Raw genomic sequence first — 21,931 nt, 5'->3', positions numbered from 1 at the left:
TCAAAATGTCAAAATGTCAAAATGTCAAAATGTCAAAATGTTAAAATGGCAAAATGGCAAAATGTCAAAATGGCAAAATGTCAAAATGGCAAAATGGCAAAATGTCAAAATTGCAAAATGTCAAAATGTCAAAATGTCAGATTGTCAAAATGTCAAAAGAAGTGGCAAAATGGCAAAATGTCAAATTGTCAAAATGGCAAAATGTCAAAATGGCAAAATGTCAAAATGTCAAAAGAAGTGGGAAATGCTTCCATGCACGGACAGGTGAGAAATCACGCACAATCTACGAGAGGGAAACCCGCAAGAAATATTCGAGCTTTTTCAACCACTTTTACACCAACACATGTATACTTTGTTTTCTTGAATTTGTGAACTCACTCATCTTATAGTTTGTTGATGTATTAGTGCGAGTAGCTTGCTTTTGCGCCTGTATGAGTGAGATGTGCCCATGCCCAAAAATGGTTCCCTTCGAGAAATAATAAGAACAAGACGCGTTTCCACACAGCATTATTTATTTCCAAATTATTTTCTTTTCCTGTGTTGGGCATCCTTCAGGGCGGAACATTCAAGAATTTAGAACTTTCGCGGCGCCATCCATGGCTCGGCAACGAGGCTCGAGCTCTCGCACTCCCGAGTTGATTGATGAACCTGAAAAAAACAGAAACAAATTTGTTTAAAAATTTGTTACTCAACACTTTTGTAGCAACCAGCAGCAACTATTCGTACCTGTTTCGAAGAAACAAAATGATTTCACGGCGGAGAACATTGAGGGCCGGTTCCAGTTGATTCAGTCCACTAGGAGATGGCTAACTTGTAAAATCTCAGCCAAATTAGCCTTCCGCAGGGCCAGCGGGAAGAGCAGCAAGCTTTTTTTTCACATGTTCACCAAATTTTCTGCGTTTACTTGCAAATTAACTGATTATAAATGAAAAAGTAGCAGCAGAAACAGAGCGACTTGTTTGAAGCGTGAAAATTTCAAACACAATGAAACGTCAGTTCAAGCTGTCAACCGTCCAGCAAGACGAGCACCAAAGTTCTTCGAATATATAAGGTGTGTCTGATTTGTCACAATAAATGGGTAGTAAAGTTACCTAATATCGAAACAATTTGGCAATGCAGAAATGTAATTACATTTGAAAAATGCTGAAATAATTACGCAAATTTTTAACTACTCAGGAACACGAAAACAAATTACGATTTCTGTAATAACGTTTTCAAGTCAAACAGAAATTCGTCATACCTTTTGATTCCTAAATTTTTGGTCGAGTATTACTGTTCTTTCAGCATTGTATTAGATGGATAAGTATTGTAATATGATGCCTAAAGTATATTGTAATGATTTTTAATAAAATGTGACAACTTTCAAAATTACCAAAAGATATCTGTGGTAGGTTTAGTAATTATCTTGACATTATTATTTTTGTAACTTCAAACTTTAAAATGCTCGAGATTGTTCATCTACACGTCCTTAAAGTGCCCCATACTTAAAATAAATGAAATTTTGTTTCATTTTCGAGAAAAACGAAAATTAGTGTAAGAGGTCACGGTGGCTCTTACGGCTTTTTGAAAACTTACCCGAGAAATTGACAAATTGTCGAACAGTCAAAATGTCAAAATGTCAAAATGTCAAAATGTCAAATGTCAAAATGTCAAAATGTCAAAATGTCAAAATGTCAAAATGTCAAAATGTCAAAATGTCAAAATGTCAAAATGTCAAAATGTCAAAATGTCAAAATGCACGGACAGGTGAGAAATCACGCACAATCTACGAGAGGGAAACCCGCAAGAAATATTCGAGCTTTTTCAACCACTTTTACACCAACACATGTATACTTTGTTTTCTTGTATTAGTGAACTCATTCATCTTATAGTTTGTTGATGTATTAGTGCGAGTAGCTTGCTTTTGCGCCTGTATGAGTGAGATGTGCCCATGCCCAAAAATGGTTCCCTTCGAGAAATAATAAGAACAAGACGCGTTTCCACACAGCATTATTTATTTCCAAATTATTTTCTTTTCCTGTGTTGGGCATCCTTCAGGGCGGAACATTCAAGAATTGAGAACTTTCGCGGCGCCATCCATGGCTCGGCAACGAGGCTCGAGCTCTCGCACTCCCGAGTTGATTGATGAACCTGAAAAAACAGAAACAAATTTGTTTAAAAATTTGTTACTCAACACTTTTGTAGCAACCAGCAGCAACTATTCGTACCTGTTTCGAAGAAACAAAATGATTTCACGGCGGAGAACATTGAGGGCCGGTTCCAGTTGATTCAGTCCACTAGGAGATGGCTAACTTGTAAAATCTCAGCCAAATTAGCCTTCCGCAGGGCCAGCGGGAAGAGCAGCAAGCTTTTTTCACATTTTCACCAAATTTTCTGCGTTTATTGGCAAATTAACTGATTATAAATGAAAAAGTAGCAGCAGAAACAGAGCGACTTGTTTGAAGCGTGAAAATTTCAAACACAATGAAACGTCAGTTCAAGCTGTCAACCGTCCAGCAAGACGAGCACCAAAGTTCTTCGAATATATAAGGTGTGTCTGATTTGTCACAATAAATGGGTAGTAAAGTTACCTAATATCGAAACAATTTGGCAATGCAGAAATGTAATTACATTTGAAAAATGCTGAAATAATTACGCAAATTTTTAACTACTCAGGAACACGAAAACAAATTACGATTTCTGTAATAACGTTTTCAAGTCAAACAGAAATTCGTCATACCTTTTGATTCCTAAATTTTTGGTCGAGTATTACTGTTCTTTCAGCATTGTATTAGATGGATAAGTATTGTAATATGATGCCTAAAGTATATTGTAATGATTTTTAATAAAATGTGACAACTTTCAAAATTACCAAAAGATATCTGTGGTAGGTTTAGTAATTATCTTGACATTATTATTTTTGTAACTTCAAACTTTAAAATGCTCGAGATTGTTCATCTACACGTCCTTAAAGTGCCCCATACTTAAAATAAATGAAATTTTGTTTCATTTTCGAGAAAAACGAAAATTAGTGTAAGAGGTCACGGTGGCTCTTACGGCTTTTTGAAAACTTACCCGAGAAATTGACAAATTGTCGAACAGTCAAAATGTCAAAATGTCAAAATGTCAAAATGTCAAAATGTCAAAATGTCAAAATGTCAAAATGTCAAAATGTCAAAATGTCAAAATGTCAAAATGTCAAAATGTCAAAATGTCAAAATGTCAAAATGTCAAAATGTCAAAATGTCAAAATGTCAAAATGTCAAAATGTCAAAATGTCAAAATGTCAAAATGTCAAAATGTCAAAATGTCAAAATGTCAAAATGTCAAAATGTCAAAATGTCAAAATTTCAAAATTTCAAAATGTCAAAATGTCAAAAGAAGTGGGAAATGCTTCCATGCACGGACAGGAGAGAAATCACGCACAATCTACTAGAGGGAAACCCGCAAGAAATATTCGAGCTTTTTCAACCACTTTTACACCAACACATGTATACTTTGTTTTCTTGTATTAGTGAACTCATTCATCTTATAGTTTGTTGATGTATTAGTGCGAGTAGCTTGCTTTTGCGCCTGTATGAGTGAGATGTGCCCATGCCCAAAAATGGTTCCCTTCGAGATATAATAAGAACAAGACGCGTTTCCACACAGCATTATTTATTTCCAAATTATTTTCTTTTCCTGTGTTGGGCATCCTTCAGGGCGGAACATTCAAGAATTGAGAACTTTCGCGGCGCCATCCATGGCTCGGCAACGAGGCTCGAGCTCTCGCACTCCCGAGTTGATTGATGAACCTGAAAAGAACAGAAACAAATTTGTTTAAAAATTTGTTACTCAACACTTTTGTAGCAACCAGCAGCAACTATTCGTACCTGTTTCGAAGAAACAAAATGATTTCACGGCGGAGAACATTGAGGGCCGGTTCCAGTTGATTCAGTCCACTAGGAGATGGCTAACTTGTAAAATCTCAGCCAAATTAGCCTTCCGCAGGGCCAGCGGGAAGAGCAGCAAGCTTTTTTCACATTTTCGCCAAATTTTCTGCGTTTATTGGCAAATTAACTGATTATAAATGAAAAAGTAGCAGCAGAAACAGAGCGACTTGTTTGAAGCGTGAAAATTTCAAACACAATGAAACGTCAGTTCAAGCTGTCAACCGTCCAGCAAGACGAGCACCAACCCAGTCAAATCAATCCGAATTCTGAAACGGAATCTAATTAGAATCGTATACAAATTCCGTTTCAAACGCAACACGGAATTTGTATACGATTCTAATTAGATTCCGTTTCAGAATTCGGATTGATTTGACTGGGAAAGTTCTTCGAATATATAAGGTGTGTCTGATTTGTCACAATAAATGGGTAGTAAAGTTACCTAATATCGAAACAATTTGGCAATGCAGAAATGTAATTACATTTGAAAAATGCTGAAATAATTACGCAAATTTTTAACTAATCAGGAACACGAAAACAAATTACGATTTCTGTAATAACGTTTTCAAGTCAAACACAAATTCGTCATACCTTTTGATTCCTAAATTTTTGGTCGAGTATTACTGTTCTTTCACCATTTTATTAGATGGATAAGTATTGTAATATGATGCCTAAAGTATATTGTAATGATTTTTAATAAAATGTGACAACTTTCAAAATTACCAAAAGATATCTGTGGTAGGTTTAGTAATTATCTTGACATTATTATTTTTGTAACTTCAAACTTTAAAATGCTCGAGATTGTTCATCTACACGTCCTTAAAGTGCCCCATACTTAAAATAAATGAAATTTTGTTTCATTTTCGAGAAAAACGAAAATTAGTGTAAGAGGTCACGGTGGCTCTTACGGCTTTTTGAAAACTCACCCGAGAAATTGACAAATTGTCAAAATGTCAAAATGTCAAATTGTCAAAATGGCAAAATGTCAAAATGTCAAAATGCACGGACAGGTGAGAAATCACGCACAATCTACGAGAGGGAAACCCGCAAGAAATTTTCGAGCTTTTTCAACCACTTTTACACCAACACATGTATACTTTGTTTTCTTGTATTAGTGAACTCATTCATCTTATAGTTTGTTGATGTATTAGTGCGAGTAGCTTGCTTTTGCGCCTGTATGAGTGAGATGTGCCCATGCCCAAAAATGGTTCCCTTCGAGAAATAATAAGAACAAGACGCGTTTCCACACAGCATTATTTATTTCCAAATTATTTTCTTTTCCTGTGTTGGGCATCCTTCAGGGCGGAACATTCAAGAATTGAGAACTTTCGCGGCGCCATCCATGGCTCGGCAACGAGGCTCGAGCTCTCGCACTCCCGAGTTGATTGATGAACCTGAAAAGAACAGAAACAAATTTGTTTAAAAATTTGTTACTCAACACTTTTGTAGCAACCAGCAGCAACTATTCGTACCTGTTTCAAAGAAACAAAATGATTTCACGGCGGAGAACATTGAGGGCCGGTTCCAGTTGATTCAGTCCACTAGGAGATGGCTACACTAAAACCCCGGTTTACGCTCAGGCGTTACGCTTTGTATTTCGTCGATTTCTCTGGAACGACGCAATATTTTTGCAATCTTTTTAAAGCGATTTATAGGTCTTGTGCAGATCTACAAATTGCTTTCAAAAGAATGTAAAAACATTACACTGTTTTCGAGAAATTAACCAAACAAAAAGCGTAACGCCTGCGCGTAAACGGGGGTTTTAGTGTAACTTGTAAAATCTCAGCCAAATTAGCCTTCCGCAGGGCCAGCGGGAAGAGCAGCAAGCTTTTTTCACATTTTCACCAAATTTTCTGCGTTTATTGGCAAATTAACTGATTATAAATGAAAAAGTAGCAGCAGAAACAGAGCAACTTGTTTGAAGCGTGAAAATTTCAAACACAATGAAACGTCAGTTCAAGCTGTCAACCGTCCAGCAAGACGAGCACCAAAGTTCTTCGAATATATAAGGTGTGTCTGATTTGTCACAATCAATGGGTAGTAAAGTTACCTAATATTGAAACAATTTGGCAATGCAGAAATGTAATTACATTTGAAAAATGCTGAAATAATTACGCAAATTTTTAACTACTCAGGAACACGAAAACAAATTACGATTTCTGTAATAACGTTTTCAAGTCAAACAGAAATTCGTCATACCTTTTGATTCCTAAATTTTTGGTCGAGTATTACTGTTCTTTCAGCATTGTATTAGATGGATAAGTATTGTAATATTATGCCTAAAGTATATTGTAATGATTTTTAATAAAATGTGACAACTTTCAAAATTACCAAAAGATATCTGTGGTAGGTTTAGTAATTATCTTGACATTATTATTTTTGTAACTTCAAACTTTAAAATGCTCGAGATTGTTCATCTACACGTCCTTAAAGTGCCCCATACTTAAAATAAATGAAATTTTGTATCATTTTCGAGAAAAACGAAAATTAGTGTAAGAGGTCACGGTGGCTCTTACGGCTTTTTGAAAACTCACCCGAGAAATTGACAAATTGTCGAACAGTCAAAATGTCAAAATGTCAAAATGTCAAAATATCAAAATGTCAAAATGTCAAAATGTCAAAATGTCAAAATGTCAAAATGTCAAAATGTCAAAATGTCAAAATGTCAAAATGAGGGGCAGGACACACCTAATCAATTATTGTAACGCTAATCAACTAGCGTAATTATCTGTCAATTAGCTAATCAATTAGCGCTGAACTGACACGTCATTCCCACCCCGATTTAAACTATCTTGTCATATCGAGCAGAGTCATTTTGACAGCAGCAAACGTGTTTTGTTTCCAATGTTTTTGGAAGGATTCTAAAACCCCGATTCGGAATTTCGTGAAAATTGCTCCTTCCAGGACGACATTTATCGTTATTCTTGGGGTCCAAGCGAAAGAGGTGGACTGCGCCACCAATCCTGGTCATTATTTTCGGGGATTTATTAATTGTTTGGAGTGAGAAGTATGGTTTTGAAGCACAAATATAGGTTCAATCTTTGGTGTCCCCAGCGGAACTTCCCGGAGATCGAGCTTTTATTAGATGGTCCTGGAGTTTCTCCGCATCAGGTACCGGCGGATGATGCTTCCACCAAGTCGTTTTTATCGTTGGGGGGTCTGTATGAAGTTTTTGTTTTTGACACGGATTTCTTTAGATGCTGCCAACTCAGCCAAACTCCCTTTTTTTCGGTGGCACGATTTTGGTTCTGCTACCGCTTACTGCTATTGTGGCAGTAACGATCTAAAAACGTGGCCCAGATAGGTTGGGCTGGCCGTAAGCAGAAGGTTTGCTTTTTTCACAGACCGATAACCGGAAACAAGGAAGCAAACACGGTTCTAATAATTCAGAACATTCGAATCGAACTTCTTCCGGGGGGGAATTTTAAGGCGCTTCGAAGTTGCGGACCTTCATGGAAATTGCGAATCAACGTTAGACGAGTTAGAAGAGGAAAAGAAAAGTTTACGATGTCCAGAATGTTGTTGCCTGGGTAATATGATCACTAGTTCCATTGTGATTCCGGCAGTGCTAATTACCAAAAGATCATCATTGACGTGGGCCGGTTCTTGAGCTGTACTTTCATTCGAAAGAAATTCCCCCACCCCCATTCGTAAAAACCAAAGTTTATTTCACACGTAATCTCCAGATCAGAATGATAATCCGGCTATCCCCAATTTAACACTCGTGTTACAAATGATAGCCTTTTCGAGACATGAGATCTGCTCAACACCAACAATATTTCGTAGTCCAGGAATGTACTCTTGAACCCTTCCGAGTGCGGTCAAACCGGGCAAACTTCCAGGTACATGCTCGTGTTGTTCCCCTAGTTCCAACTGCAAATGTTCACGCTGCCGTCCTCCGAATCGCTCCAACACTTCCTGAACGCCCTTGGTCGGATGCGCCAACATGGGCTTCAACGGTGTTCCCGGCATCATCGAACACTTGTCCACCAGGTGAACCACCCCGTCCTCCAGCAGCAACTGTACAATCTGGTTGACGGACTCCGTCTTCAGCACCAACGCAATGTCCTCCACCTTCGCCTTCGAAAGCTTTCTCACACTTGCTCAATGCGTTCGCCACCGGTTCATTAAAACCGTCATGGTTCGGCGGCGTCATCGCACAAGCTTGCACCAACGCTTACAGCAGCGACTGCTCCACCAAACTAAACCGTGCCGACCCGCCCAAACATCGACTGAATCTTGTCCATCATCCGTCCCCGTCATCTTGTTAATCTTCCTCAACTTCCCAAACACGTCGTTGACTGCGTGCGGAGCCGGCCGGAACATCATCCGATAGCTACTCTTGCTCTGCTCCGCCACCAGGCCCAAATCCCTCGTCGTCTGTGCGTCCATCAAAATTTGCGCCAAACTTCGGCCCGTGCTCTGCCTAATCGCATCATCAACGAGTACTCCCCGTCATGTCCAACTCGACGCCCGCGTACGCCGGCGCCAAGCAAGCCGGTTCAAGCTTAAGTACACACTCGCCAGCAGATCGTCCGGACTCAGAATCAGAATCACCGACCAGAAGTAGTTGGCCAGAATCTCGATCATCCGCAGCCGCTCGATGATCTGTAACGTCCGCGCCAAGCACGTCACCGTTTCGCCCTTTCGCCAGAACTTTCTCCCGTATTGTACTCCGTCCCGTAGTTCTTGGAGGCGGCCAGACTCGCCGCAACCGCCTTCTCTTTGCGCTCGTGGAGAAACTCATCATGTTGTTTTTATTGTTCACCTCCTTTTCGGCGATTCCGACGGTTCGCGCTTCACTTCCGGTTGCTCCTTCTTTACAACGGTAAAAGTCTTCTTTTCAGCCGACTTGAACGATCCATGGACTCTGTCTGGATCTGGACTTTCTATACATTTTTCTCCTCCTCCTGGAATGCTGTCGCTCGGGGATTTCTTGACCGATGAGGGGCTGTGAAAAATAGTCGTTTTAGCCAGCTCCATAACAGTGAATCGGTTATAATCTACCTACCTGGCCTTCCCGACGTTTCCTCCTCACTGAACGACACAATTCGCCTTCACTTCGTCGACTTACGTCCCGGCCGCCGGCTCTTCGGTGGAGGAAGCCTCCAGTTTGGGTTTCTTGCCGGCGCTGCAGACCACGGACGTGACGAAAAAACAAAAACAAACGACCTTCCACAATGAACAGCTGCTTGTTCTGCTGCTGTCGGATGACACCGTGTTGGAGCTGGTTTTACATCCGGCGAACGGAAATGACTTCGTCATTTGCAGTGGCACCAGCAGCAACCGGGTCCCGACGGAATTTTTGTGGCTTAAGAATTCTGCGCAAAAAAATTGTTTTTGTTTTGTGTTTTTGACATTTCTTCATCAGACCAAGATAATGATAGAAGGTGGGAACTGAGGGGCGCGACAATAGTAAGAAATTAAATAAATTAATTAATTAACTGCCAAAATTAATTAATTAACGAGGAATTTATTTTGTTTACGATCAAAACATCGCCACCTCTTTTTACATCACATTGGTACGACCGTTTGACATCGCGCGTGTTTGTTTTTGTTGTTTTGGGTGGAACTGCCGCAAACAAAAAGTTGAAAAGAAGAACGGTGTCGCAGGAGATCGGAAAGTAGCGGAAAAGTAGCTGATACAGGAGATGCTGCTGGCCAGAGGATCTGTCATCGCCCAGCAACTGGAGTCTAAGATCAACAACAACCTTCACGCAAATGCGCAGGCGCACGAGAACTTGCTCGAACTCTTGCGACGAACTTAAGTGGTGGTGCTGGAGGCGGCGGAAGTGGTGCCCAGAGTCATGACGGTCACGATGTGGTTGGTGGAGAGCACCACTATCAGGCGTCGTGAGTCGGAGAGGTCGGGGTCTCGGGCATGGACCCGGCGGATCACATGGCACTGCCGGAGCGTTTATGCTCGAAACAAACCGCAAACATGTATGAGTGAGTGTTGTTAGGTAGAGTTTCGCGAGTTAAACTTTTTTTTTGTTTCTCCTTTCAGGTGGATGCCTCGAAGGCACCAGGTTACCGTGGAGCTGCCGTATCATCGCCGGTTAGCTCCAAAGCATCGTACAACTAGACGACACCACCTTCGGGAAGTTCGCATCGTAGTCTGTAGCAGCAGCAGTAGCAACAACCGCAGCAGTCTCAACTGATTGGAGGACCTCCATTAAGTAGCAGTGGCCATAATGCATCCACAGGTGTGACAACAACAACACCAGCAGAGATCTCAGTCCGGGCTGTACCTGTCGCCAAACGAGCAAAACGTCATCATACCTCCACAGCAGTCGGGAACACCTTCGAGCGGGCTAGCCGTACAACAGCTCGTGCCTGCTCAACCCGTGACATCTTTTGGCTCCGTGATGACAACCATCACCGGTACGACCATGAAACCCGGCGGTCCAGCAACATTTGTTAGACAGTTAGAAAACAAGTTTGATTTATTTATTTAAATGGTTTACTAATCTAGCCAATCATGAACAACCAGCTGATCGTGGGAAGCATAAACACAAGCAGAAGATTCTTTATTTGATGTTTCAGACAATTGCCTGCAGCTGAATAAAAAAAAAGCACTACAAAAATTGCACAATTTTTGTTTGTGGATAAAACGCCAAAGCAACCGGCGATGTTGCCACGAAGAAATCCCTCATTCAAAGAGACCGAAGCCCATGTCGTCATCATCCTCGGATTCGAACTCTTTTCCTTCTTTTGCTTTATTCTTCTCCTTGGCGGCATTGGTCAGGGCAGCACCACCGGACGGCATCCAGGAGAGCTTCTCGCGGCGGGTAGCGATCAGTTCCACGACGGACTTGCCCTTCATCTCGTTGACCACCTTGGTGACTCGGGTTGAGTCGGTTTCGATACCGACCGAGCTCAGGACCTTCTCGATGTCGGGGTTCGACGGAACGGCGATTAGAAATATTTGCGCAACTGCGGCGAACAGGCCCAGCAGGAAGTTCAGATGAACACTGTCAAGGCCTCTATGATCGTTATAAGCTTCCGGTTTTCCGAGAATCCGAAACCTAGGGTACGTTATCCATTAGTGGACCCCTTTCCTATAGTGGACCCTCTGAAGGGTTTTTGATGAAAAATTCAATAAAAATCACAATTTCAAGCGTGTTGTTGTCTAGAAATAATTTATTTGGCATGTTCAGCATCATTTAAAACAATGTTGGCTGTTATTGACGTGTCCTTTCAGCCAAAATAAGTGTTTTGAGTTCGACATCTGAAATCAGCCATGGCCACTAGCATTTTCACAACAAAACTGCATTTATATTTTATGATTGAATTAACCATCCAATCATTTTTTTGACTGATTATTTAACTTCAGCAAGTCGAAATAATGTAAGTTTAAGGATATTTACTAAAATAAAGCGAAGAACTGCCATTTTCGAACAAAAATTAGGGGGGTCCAATATAGGACAACGAAATCCAAACTTTTCCAAAAGTGGACCCCTGTTAATTTAACCTTCAAAAATGAAGAAAACTGTGTATTCAAGCAAAAGTTTCTTTAAACATACAATAAATGCTTGTTGTTATCAACCTAAACGCATATTTTTTCAATTATGAGTATAAATAGAGCTGTTTTCATGTTAAAAGTACCAAAAATGCTGAAGCCGTAAAAAATTATAATTAATCAAAACTATAGTTAATTGTACTTAACTGAAGCATCATAATTGCAGTTTGAAATAATATTTTATAATAATAAATCAATAACAAAACATTTTTTTAAATAAATATGCGTGGTTTTATCAGCAAATGTAAACAAATCTATTATATAGTTTCGGTCAACCATTTATGTAATTAATATGGAAAAATTTGCATCAAGATTACTTTTTTTAGTTATTTTTATGTTTATAGTGGTTTTTGAAACGTTTTCTCTGATCTTTTTCGGAAATAAATGTGTTTAAATGTCTGTTAGGTTTTTTTGTTGTTTAAAGCCAAATTTGTTAACAAAACATATTTGTTTATGATGAAAAGTGAGCAAAATCCATCTTTTATTCATTATATCTATCATTAGACCTACACCATGCATCAAAACATCAAATATCGGTTAAATTTGGTATAAAAATAACAGTTTGCCTATAGTGGACCCGGGTCCACAATCGGATTATGGACCCGGGTCCACTATAGGAAAAGGGGGTCCATAACAAGGCAAAAAAACTTTTTTTTCAAATGGCTATTTTGCTGCTCAAAAACAAATAACTGATGAAACAAATAGTCAAAATTGTTCAAAAGACTTCAGATTTCATTGTTTTATACAAAGGGTTATGAAAAAGGTCTTAAAATATTGAAAATTTGTGAAAAATGTGCTTCGGCTCTACTAGGGGGTCCACTAATGGTTAAAATACCCTAGATGCGGAAATGGACGATGGACCACCTTTTGCAGCTTCTAGCAACAGAAACATTCGCGAAAACAAATTGGAAACAAAAAAACTGATCAGCATCGCCAAATTTTTTAGCAAGATCAAATAATCAACACAAACTTGACAGGAGGGTGCGCGAAGGAGACGCAAAACAAATCAATGTTTTCGACAAAGCAGGTTGGGCGCTGTCAAATGTTAGTTGACAAGAGGAATTTTATTCCTTAATACATTAAATGCCCAAATTTAATATATAAAGGCCAGTTTCGCGCCCCTCGGTGGGAACCGTTAGTTGATTAGCGTCACACTAATTGATCAACTGATAATTTCTAATCAACTAGCCGATTATTTTAGTTGATTACACTGAAAATACGCCACCCTTTTTTTCCAAGTGCCCAAACACTTGAATGATTCAATTAAGCCGCATCTTAGATCTAATTTGTTTGTGTTCCAATTTCAATCCAATCCATTATCAAATTGAAGTGTTTTGGCGATTGACTTTTTGGTATTTTTTGACACCTTATTTTCATTCGGGTGGCTCAAATTTTTCAAGTGCTCATGAATTTTCCCCACTGTGTTGAAGTATTCAAAGTGATGAGGAAAACACTTGAAATTGATCTTGTTTTGATTTGAAATGCAGCTTCGCGACAGCTTCATGAGACTTTGCTTTGTTTCCTCATTTGAAAGTTTTGGCAGTCCGGTGTGTTCCTTTTTCGCAGACCGCGTGAGTTCGCTGCCGCCATGTTCCAGTCCAGTAAATTGCCTGCCCGGTTTGTGACCGCGAAGATGAACATCTCCACAAGGCTGCGTCCTCGGGCTCGGGCTCCGTATGGCCAACGGAAGGGCTTGGTCTCCCGGATACCCGGATAGAAGCCAACTTTTGTGATAAAGTTCCTTTCCGGACTCATTTGGTGAGTGGGGAGAGAATTTTTTTTGTGGGGTTTAGTTTTGATTTTTGAATTTATTTTGTATGATTCACAGGAAGGATGCGAAAAAGCTGCAGATGCCGTACCAGGAAGCGGTGCCAGTGAGAAGCAAGATTCGGATGCAGGGGCCAAGCTATGCGTCATTCGGATGGTCAAGGCACAGTTTGAGTCGATGAACCACCGAGGTTCCGCCAAAGAGAATTCCACATGAACAAGAAGATTCTCCAGGGGCCTCCATCTCCGCCGGCACCGGGGCTTTACTCGCCGACGCTGAGGAACCTCCAGTGGGGGCGAACAAACCGAACCTGACCAGGAACACGATCGTGAAAGCCGGACCGGATGAAGAAAAAAAATACAAAAATTTTACACGCCAAGTTGTTCTTGAAGTTGTTAGAAAATAAAAGCAGCCAAAACATTTAATTGCGCAACGTCTTCTTTATTTAAAAAAAAATCAAAATCCATTTCTTTTACATGCAAACATGCATTGATTATAGAAAGAAAAGCTATTTAAATCCAATAAATATAATATAGTATTTCATGCGAGGGGGATGACACTCCGCGATTTCATTCAAATCGTGCCAAATCGCACCAAATTCCTTCATCTTTGCTCATCGTACCTTCATCGCGGTCGTTTTTGGCTCATCGTGCCAAATCGCGCCAGATCGCGCTCATCGCGCTCATCGTGCTCAGATCGTGCTCGAATGAAAATTTTCGTTCATGCAGTCAGAGTTGCCAGAAAATATTTGTTCTAGCAGTTTCCCATGAAATTGGGCGCACTGCTTCAATGTTTACTTTTGTTGATTCGAGCAGCCTGATGTAAATAAACTGAATTTCTAGTTTTTTCAGGACGGATTGCGGCAGTTGCGTGGAACGGAATCGTAAAAGCGCCGGAACCAACCCGGAACTATTTCGCCTGCGTTACCCTGGAGTGAAATGCTTCGATTTTTATTAATTGTTTAATTGTTTCCTTTAGTTTGGCGAGACGTACTTCAGCAGGGGAGCGATGGTGGGGACGGAGATGGTACATCGACGGCCGCGGCGCCGATTTATCGTGAAATTAGGTTGGAGGCGGAACCGGACGGAAGTTGCCGGCTATTGCGACGAGTAGCTAGTCCATCGTAGACAGTTTGCTGTGGCTGCGAGGTATGACTAACATGGCACGAGTCCTTCTTGAATTTGTCACTCCCGATCGACTCGGAAAAACCGCAACCCCCGATCCGACGAAAATGCAGCCCCTAACCGGACTACGGACATGTCAACTTCCGGCGGATCCACCCCAAAACCACTAAGCAGCCGTAAATGACGCCGCATCCAGAATGCGAATGCGGAAATGTGGAAACCAAGGAAAAAGCAGAAAAAAAATCCAACAAATTAATTTTTGCCGCAGCAGGTGGCAAACTGAGAGGTGACGTCAAAGGCCCCAACGAATCGGACAAGGACGACGTCGGCAGGTCAGACGCGGACGTCGAGGACAGTCTGAACGACGATTTGCAGACGAAAAAGATCGTTGACCAAACGAGGGCGGTCCGGAAAAGCGTGAATATGTGCCGGAGAATGTGAACAAAGGAGGCGAGTCGAATGTGGTGTGCGAGTTGTGTCTGAGTGCCGAGAGTGTGGCCAACATGATGGAAAGGTGAGCATCGAGCTGCAGGAAGCGAAGGCCAAAGCAAGGCACGGCGTCAACGGATACCAGTGCAGACAACGAGGTATTCGATCCAGTCCTGCCCGAACGCGTTCATCGCGATTGAGTTGATGGCCGGGAACAACAAAATTTGCTGCGACGCGTGTACCGAGCGGATCAACAGCAGGCCGTTTACGACCCAGGCACAAGTGTAAGGGTGGTGCTTAGTTGCCTTTAGTATTCATCCGCGCAAGCACAAAGTGTCCGATGGCGCAAGACCGTCGGTCCGTACCGCACTTATCACAAACCACTTACAGCACCAGAGCTATGACCGGCACCGGATCCGGTCGCGCTTTGCGGCGTCTGCCTTCCAGGACGCAGCCGGTGTTGCTGCTCTGCTCGTCGCGATACCGGAAGTGCCCACTGCAGGTGCGAACCAACGCGATGCCGAGCAACGCTTGCGCGAGTAGTTTTACGAAGGTGGATTTGGAAAGGGCGGATCAGCACAACGCGGAGATCTTAAAGTGGCTGCTTTTTTGGACCTTGTAGATGGCCAGCAGGATCTTTTGCTCCAGCACGATGGAGCTGTTTGAACAGAGAACGCACGTTGTAAAGGGGAAGGAGATTCGGTTGATGAAGTTTTTTCAGTGTTACTGCTGGCAGATGTTTCCGGTGATGTTTGTTTATATTTTTAATGTTTAAGGCGACAGAGGCGAAAAAAAGAGCCGTGTTCGGTTAAGGTGAGGCCGGCATCGCGGTGAAAGAAGACCCCGAACGTTCCGGCCACTACGATGCAGTAGATGGTGGTTCCATTGAATATTCGAGCGAGCTGGAAGGCGCTTGAGTTGGCGATTAGCATGACGATGGCGAAGCAACAAGGAAAGGTGACGAATAACCAGTCGGGCGGCAGATTTGACCCAGATTTCGCGGCACTTTTCGGGGATGTCTTTGAGGTAGTAGAGAAGGTCGCAGGAGAAGCTCTGAAAGGCGGTTCCGTGTACACGGTGTTGACACTCTACGTGACCATCAGGAATTTGTTGTCCAGATCATCAAGTTGGTCAACGGCGAACGTTGCGCGGTTTTCTCCGGCGTACTGCTGGAAGTAGTTTTGGATTTAGCACCGCTTAACTGTTTCTAAAATGTATAAAACGCTTATTTAATTAAATAAATTTTATTCTAGATTTGGTAATTTTTGAGCGAAGCCTGAACCTGAACACGACTACAATTACACTTTCAAATGCTGCTTCAAGTTTTCACTGAATGCGCGGCTGCTGCTCCGAGCTGGTGTCTTTCTGAGCTGGTAACATGGCGTTTCTGGTTGTATCAGCAGTGTATCCGATTCCACTGGCTCGGCAGCGGCAATTCTTTGCCGATCACTTGTGCAAGCTCGCGTGGATTACCTCAACGACTCACTCAATCCTCTCGTAGTTGTAGATGGTTTCCCGCGAGCCGTCCACCGCCTCCGCCGAACCATCCTCTCGAGTGACTTTGCAGGTCGCAGGTGAAGCATGTCCGAGATCTGACGGTTCGAGTCGAATGTAACCAGATGGCCAGCGGCGGCCGCTGCTTGCCGAAAATTACACTGCTCAGCGTCGGCCAGTCCGTCTTCGATCGGCAACGACGACCAGCTGGTTCTGGTTGCCGGCCCTTCGCGTCTTGCGGAACGAGTTCACGCCGATTAAGTTTGATTACGCGTCAATTCCTTGTGATTTTGAAAGAATCGTTTCGAGATTTAGTAAGATTATTACAGTGTCGACTTGCTTACACTCGGGATGTCGGTGCAGCCGTTGAGAGCGTTGATGCAATCGATCTACTCGGAGTTGTAGATGGTTACCCGCGAGCCGTCCGCCGCATCCACCAAACTGCCCTCGGGGTTGAACGTCTCGAGCGACTAGTTCAAATCTGTTCAGATAGGTTAGATTTCGTCGAAGCACTCCGACAAGGTTTCGTTCTCCGAGTCGTCCTTCGTGTCGTGCGCTCCAATCTTGTGCTGAATGATATTGGACACGTGCTGGTGCACCTAGACAAACTCGCGTGGGCGTGGGCAGTATGTCCAACCGGAAGTTGTGCATGACCTCTCAAAAGATTCGCGACACATAATCAGTTCGGCGTCTGAAAAGTGTGCAAACAAGAAGAAGAGCGAGAATTTTAATTACTATAGCCAAGTGGCACCGGGCTCGCAGCGACAGGGCACGTGTGAGTCCTCAATATTGGGCAGTCCTTAACCACTGAGTGATGGCAACAACGGTCCGGACTGGTGGCCGAGCAGCTGAGCGGTGGCTTATCCGGCGTAGACCTGGGGTTCCCATGAACCTTTGCGTGATCCGCTGCAGGACATTTTGGTTCCAAAGAATGTTCAGGGCCAGCTGGTTGAGCAGGTTCTCGTGGTCAGAACTGATGCTGCTGTTTTTTTCTATCAGCCGTGGCCACTGTTACAGCTGCTCCAAGCGGTACAGCCAGATCAGTTCTGTTGCTGCTACTGGTCGTTGTCGTGGTATTGCCTCCACTTCCGTCAATCGAGCTCGAGCTGCTTCTGGCCATGCTGCTACTTTCATCGGAAACCATATTGTTGGCCGCTGGTACTGGTCTGGGACATGGAAGCTTATGCGAACACCATAACCTGGAAAGAAAGAAGGAATAGCATGGAAGGCCGGGGATCGGGTTGGATTTGGGCTCAAAGACTGCAGGTTCCGCGACGACTTCCGGCACAGGGAACTCATCTAGGGCGTGGACATGGGACTTGGGAACATGGGAACTTGGGCTGACGAATCGACAGCGACGACTTCCTCGCCTTTCATAGGGGTCATTCCGGCTTGGGTTTTTTCGGCGGCGCTCGTCGTGGCGGCAGCATCTTCGGTTGGCTTTTCAGGAAATTCTCCCAGCCGCCGTTCTTCTTGTTCATGGCGGGCTTTCGGTTGAACTTCGGGAGGACCATTTTCTCCTGGTAATCCGGAAGATTTTTTTTCCTCTCACAGCCACTTTCCCCACGTGTTTGTTTTGTTTTGTTTTGCTCTTCCACTGCTCGAATCGAATTTCAGCAAGATCTGTCATTTGGTTGCTGTCAAACTCATTCGAGCAGTGTACAGCTGACATCGCGCGATTTTTCTACATCGCGCTCACATCGCGATGAAATCGTGTCAGATCGCGCTCATTCTTGGCAATCGTGGCAGATCGCGTTCATCGAAGGTTATCGCAGTTGAATCGCGAGCTCATCTCGGGAGTGTCATGCCCCTCGATTTCATGTGACGCAACAAGTCAAATTCAAGTGTTTTGCTATTGAATTGACAGTATATTTTGGTGCCCAAAATTCAAGTGTTTAGCGATTGAAATTTGAGTGCTCTGTACAGCAGGGTCAGATCATGTGTACAACACTTCGATAAGCCGTGGGATTTTTGCTCAGTGTAGAGCATGTGTCCTGCCCCTCGTGCCAAAATGTCAAAATGTCAAAATGTCAAAAGAAGTGGGAAATGCTTCCATGCACGGACAGGTGAGAAATCACGCACAATCTACGAGAGGGAAACCCGCAAGAAATATTCGAGCTTTTTCAACCACTTTTACACCAACACATGTATACTTTGTTTTCTTGTATTAGTGAACTCATTCATCTTATAGTTTGTTGATGTATTAGTGCGAGTAGCTTGCTTTTGCGCCTGTATGAGTGAGATGTGCCCATGCCCAAAAATGGTTCCCTTCGAGAAATAATAAGAACAAGACGCGTTTCCACACAGCATTATTTATTTCCAAATTATTTTCTTTTCCTGTGTTGGGCATCCTTCAGGGCAGAACATTCAAGAATTGAGAACTTTCGCGGCGCCATCCATGGCTCGGCAACGAGGCTCGAGCTCTCGCACTCCCGAGTTGATTGATGAACCTGAAAAGAACAGAAACAAATTTGTTTAAAAATTTGTTACTCAACACTTTTGTAGCAACCAGCAGCAACTATTCGTACCTGTTTCGAAGAAACAAAATGATTTCACGGCGGAGAACATTGAGGGCCGGTTCCAGTTGATTCAGTCCACTAGGAGATGGCTAACTTGTAAAATCTCAGCCAAATTAGCTTTCCGCAGGGCCAGCGGGAAGAGCAGCAAGCTTTTTTTCACATTTCCACCAAATTTTCTGCGTTTATTGGCAAATTAACTGATTATAAATGAAAAAGTAGCAGCAGAAACAGAGCAACTTGTTTGAAGCGTGAAAATTTCAAACACATTGAAACGTCAGTTCAAGCTGTCAACCGTCCAGCAAGACGAGCACCAAAGTTCTTCGAATATATAAGGTGTGTCTGATTTGTCACAATAAATGGGTAGTAAAGTTACCTAATATCGAAACAATTTGGCAATGCAGAAATGTAATTACATTTGAAAAATGCTGAAATAATTACGCAAATTTTTAACTACTCAGGAACACGAAAACAAATTACGATTTCTGTAATAACGTTTTCAAGTCAAACACAAATTCGTCATACCTTTTGATTCCTAAATTTTTGGTCGAGTATTACTGTTCTTTCACCATTGTATTAGATGGATAAGTATTGTAATATGATGCCTAAAGTATATTGTAATGATTTTTAATAAAAATGTGACAACTTTCAAAATTACCAAAAGATATCTGTGGTAGGTTTAGTAATTATCTTGACATTATTATTTTTGTAACTTCAAACTTTAAAATGCTCGAGATTGTTCATCTACACGTCCTTAAAGTGCCCCATACTTAAAATAAATGAAATTTTGTTTCATTTTCGAGAAAAACGAAAATTAGTGTAAGAGGTCACGGTGGCTCTTACGGCTTTTTGAAAACTTACCCGAGAAATTGACAAATTGTCAAAATGTCAAAATGTCAAAATGTCATAATGTCAAAATGTCAAAATGTCAAAATGTCAAAATGTCAAAATGTCAAAATGTCAAAATGTCAAAATGTCAAAATGTCAAAATGTCAAAATGTCAAAATGTCAAAATGTCAAAATGTCAAAATGTCAAAATGTCAAAATGTCAAAATGTCAAAATGTCAAAATGTCAAAATGTCAAAATGTCAAAATGTCAAAATGTCAAAATGTCAAAATGTCAAAATGTCAAAATGTCAAAATGTCAAAATGTCAAAATGTCAAAATGTCAAAATGTCAAAATGTCAAAATGTCAAAATGTCAAAATGTCAAAATGTCAAAATGTCAAAATGTCAAAATGTCAAAATGTCAAAATGTCAAAATGTCAAAATGTCAAAATGTCAAAATGTCAAAATGTCAAAATGTCAAAATTTCAAAATGTCAAAATGTCAAAATGTCAAAATTTCAAAATGTCAAATTGGCAAAATGTCAAAATGCACGGACAGGTGAGAAATCACGCACAATCTACGAGAGGGAAACCCGCAAGAAATATTCGAGCTTTTTCAACCACTTTTACACCAACACATGCGGAGAACATTGAGGGCCGGTTCCAGTTGATTCAGTCCACTAGGAGATGGCTAACTTGTAAAATCTCAGCCAAATTAGCCTTCCGCAGGGCCAGCGGGAAGAGCAGCAAGCTTTTTTCACATTTTCACCAAATTTTCTGCGTTTATTGGCAAATTAACTGATTATAAATGAAAAAGTAGCAGCAGAAACAGAGCGACTTGTTTGAAGCGTGAAAATTTCAAACACAATGAAACGTCAGTTCAAGCTGTCAACCGTCCAGCAAGACGAGCACCAAAGTTCTTCGAATATATAAGGTGTGTCTGATTTGTCACAATAAATGGGTAGTAAAGTTACCTAATATCGAAACAATTTGGCAATGCAGAAATGTAATTACATTTGAAAAATGCTGAAATAATTACGCAAATTTTTAACTACTCAGGAACACGAAAACAAATTACGATTTCTGTAATAACGTTTTCAAGTCAAACAGAAATTCGTCATACCTTTTGATTCCTAAATTTTTGGTCGAGTATTACTGTTCTTTCACCATTGTATTAGATGGATAAGTATTGTAATATGATGCCTAAAGTATATTGTAATGATTTTTAATAAAATGTGACAACTTTCAAAATTACCAAAAGATATCTGTGGTAGGTTTAGTAATTATCTTGACATTATTATTTTTGTAACTTCAAACTTTAAAATGCTCGAGATTGTTCATCTACACGTCCTTAAAGTGCCCCATACTTAAAAAAATGAAATTTTGTTTCATTTTCGAGAAAAAACGAAAATTAGTGTAAGAGGTCACGGTGGCTCTAAAGGCTTTTTGAAAACTTACCCGAGAAATTGACAAATTGTCGAACAGTCAAAATGTCAAAATGTCAAAATGTCAAATTGTCAAAATGGCAAAATGTCAAAATGTCAAAAAGTCAAAATGCACGGACAGGTGAGAAATCACGCACAATCTACGAGAGGGAAACCCGCAAGAAATATTCGAGCTTTTTCAACCACTTTTACACCAACACATGTATACTTTGTTTTCTTGTATTAGTGAACTCATTCATCTTATAGTTTGTTGATGTATTAGTGCGAGTAGCTTGCTTTTGCGCCTGTATGAGTGAGATGTGCCCATGCCCAAAAATGGTTCCCTTCGAGAAATAATAAGAACAAGACGCGTTTCCACACAGCATTATTTATTTCCAAATTATTTTCTTTTCCTGTGTTGGGCATCCTTCAGGGCGGAACATTCAAGAATTGAGAACTTTCGCGGCGCCATCCATGGCTCGGCAACGAGGCTCGAGCTCTCGCACTCCCGAGTTGATTGATGAACCTGAAAAAAACAGAAACAAATTTGTTTAAAAATTTGTTACTCAACACTTTTGTAGCAACCAGCAGCAACTATTCGTACCTGTTTCGAAGAAACAAAATGATTTCACGGCGGAGAACATTGAGGGCCGGTTCCAGTTGATTCAGTCCACTAGGAGATGGCTAACTTGTAAAATCTCAGCCAAATTAGCCTTCCGCAGGGCCAGCGGGAAGAGCAGCAAGCTTTTTTCACATTTTCACCAAATTTTCTGCGTTTATTGGCAAATTAACTGATTATAAATGAAAAAGTAGCAGCAGAAACAGAGCGACTTGTTTGAAGCGTGAAAATTTCAAACACAATGAAACGTCAGTTCAAGCTGTCAACCGTCCAGCAAGACGAGCACCAAAGTTCTTCGAAT

General features: G+C 41.5%; 1 protein-coding gene and 6 long non-coding RNA genes across 8 annotated transcripts; all 7 read right to left on the bottom strand.

The window, feature by feature from the left end:
* Positions 1-490: 490 nt before the first annotated feature.
* On the bottom strand, positions 491-1,530 carry LOC120430451 (uncharacterized). The gene is made up of 2 exons (XR_005607621.2): positions 727-1,530; positions 491-648 (listed from the first exon to the last, which is right to left on the bottom strand). It is a non-coding gene; the product is annotated as an uncharacterized LOC120430451 (long non-coding RNA).
* A 446-nt stretch (positions 1,531-1,976) lies between these two features.
* Positions 1,977-3,011, bottom strand: LOC120430461 (uncharacterized). Its single transcript, XR_005607630.2, has 2 exons — positions 2,208-3,011; positions 1,977-2,130 (listed from the first exon to the last, which is right to left on the bottom strand). It is a non-coding gene; the product is annotated as an uncharacterized LOC120430461 (long non-coding RNA).
* A 608-nt stretch (positions 3,012-3,619) lies between these two features.
* On the bottom strand, positions 3,620-4,154 carry LOC120430465 (uncharacterized). Its single transcript, XR_005607634.2, has 2 exons — positions 3,852-4,154; positions 3,620-3,773 (listed from the first exon to the last, which is right to left on the bottom strand). It is a non-coding gene; the product is annotated as an uncharacterized LOC120430465 (long non-coding RNA).
* Positions 4,155-5,148: 994 nt separating this feature from the next.
* Positions 5,149-6,514, bottom strand: LOC120430464 (uncharacterized). Of its 2 annotated transcripts, XR_005607633.2 has the most exons (3): positions 5,681-6,453; positions 5,381-5,465; positions 5,149-5,302 (listed from the first exon to the last, which is right to left on the bottom strand). It is a non-coding gene; the product is annotated as an uncharacterized LOC120430464 (long non-coding RNA). The 2 variants fall into 2 exon arrangements; XR_008212737.1 differs by having other exon boundaries at positions 5,381-6,514.
* A 3,947-nt stretch (positions 6,515-10,461) lies between these two features.
* LOC120430444 (60S acidic ribosomal protein P2-like) lies at positions 10,462-12,322 on the bottom strand. The gene is made up of 2 exons (XM_052711525.1): positions 12,285-12,322; positions 10,462-10,936 (listed from the first exon to the last, which is right to left on the bottom strand). Exons 1-2 carry the CDS (start codon positions 12,320-12,322, stop codon positions 10,561-10,563), a joined length of 414 nt encoding a protein of 137 aa, XP_052567485.1. The 3' UTR covers positions 10,462-10,560.
* A 6,215-nt stretch (positions 12,323-18,537) lies between these two features.
* On the bottom strand, positions 18,538-19,745 carry LOC120430450 (uncharacterized). Its single transcript, XR_005607620.2, has 2 exons — positions 18,774-19,745; positions 18,538-18,695 (listed from the first exon to the last, which is right to left on the bottom strand). It is a non-coding gene; the product is annotated as an uncharacterized LOC120430450 (long non-coding RNA).
* Positions 19,746-21,383: 1,638 nt separating this feature from the next.
* On the bottom strand, positions 21,384-21,931 carry LOC120430462 (uncharacterized). Its single transcript, XR_005607631.2, has 2 exons — positions 21,616-21,931; positions 21,384-21,537 (listed from the first exon to the last, which is right to left on the bottom strand). It is a non-coding gene; the product is annotated as an uncharacterized LOC120430462 (long non-coding RNA).

Source organism: Culex pipiens, unplaced genomic scaffold (genome assembly GCF_016801865.2).
Source record: "Culex pipiens pallens isolate TS unplaced genomic scaffold, TS_CPP_V2 Cpp_Un0082, whole genome shotgun sequence".
Lineage (NCBI taxonomy): Eukaryota > Metazoa > Arthropoda > Insecta > Diptera > Culicidae > Culex > Culex pipiens.
The sequence above is the reverse complement of the archived record's forward strand: the minus strand, read 5'-3'. Positions and strand labels throughout refer to the sequence as shown.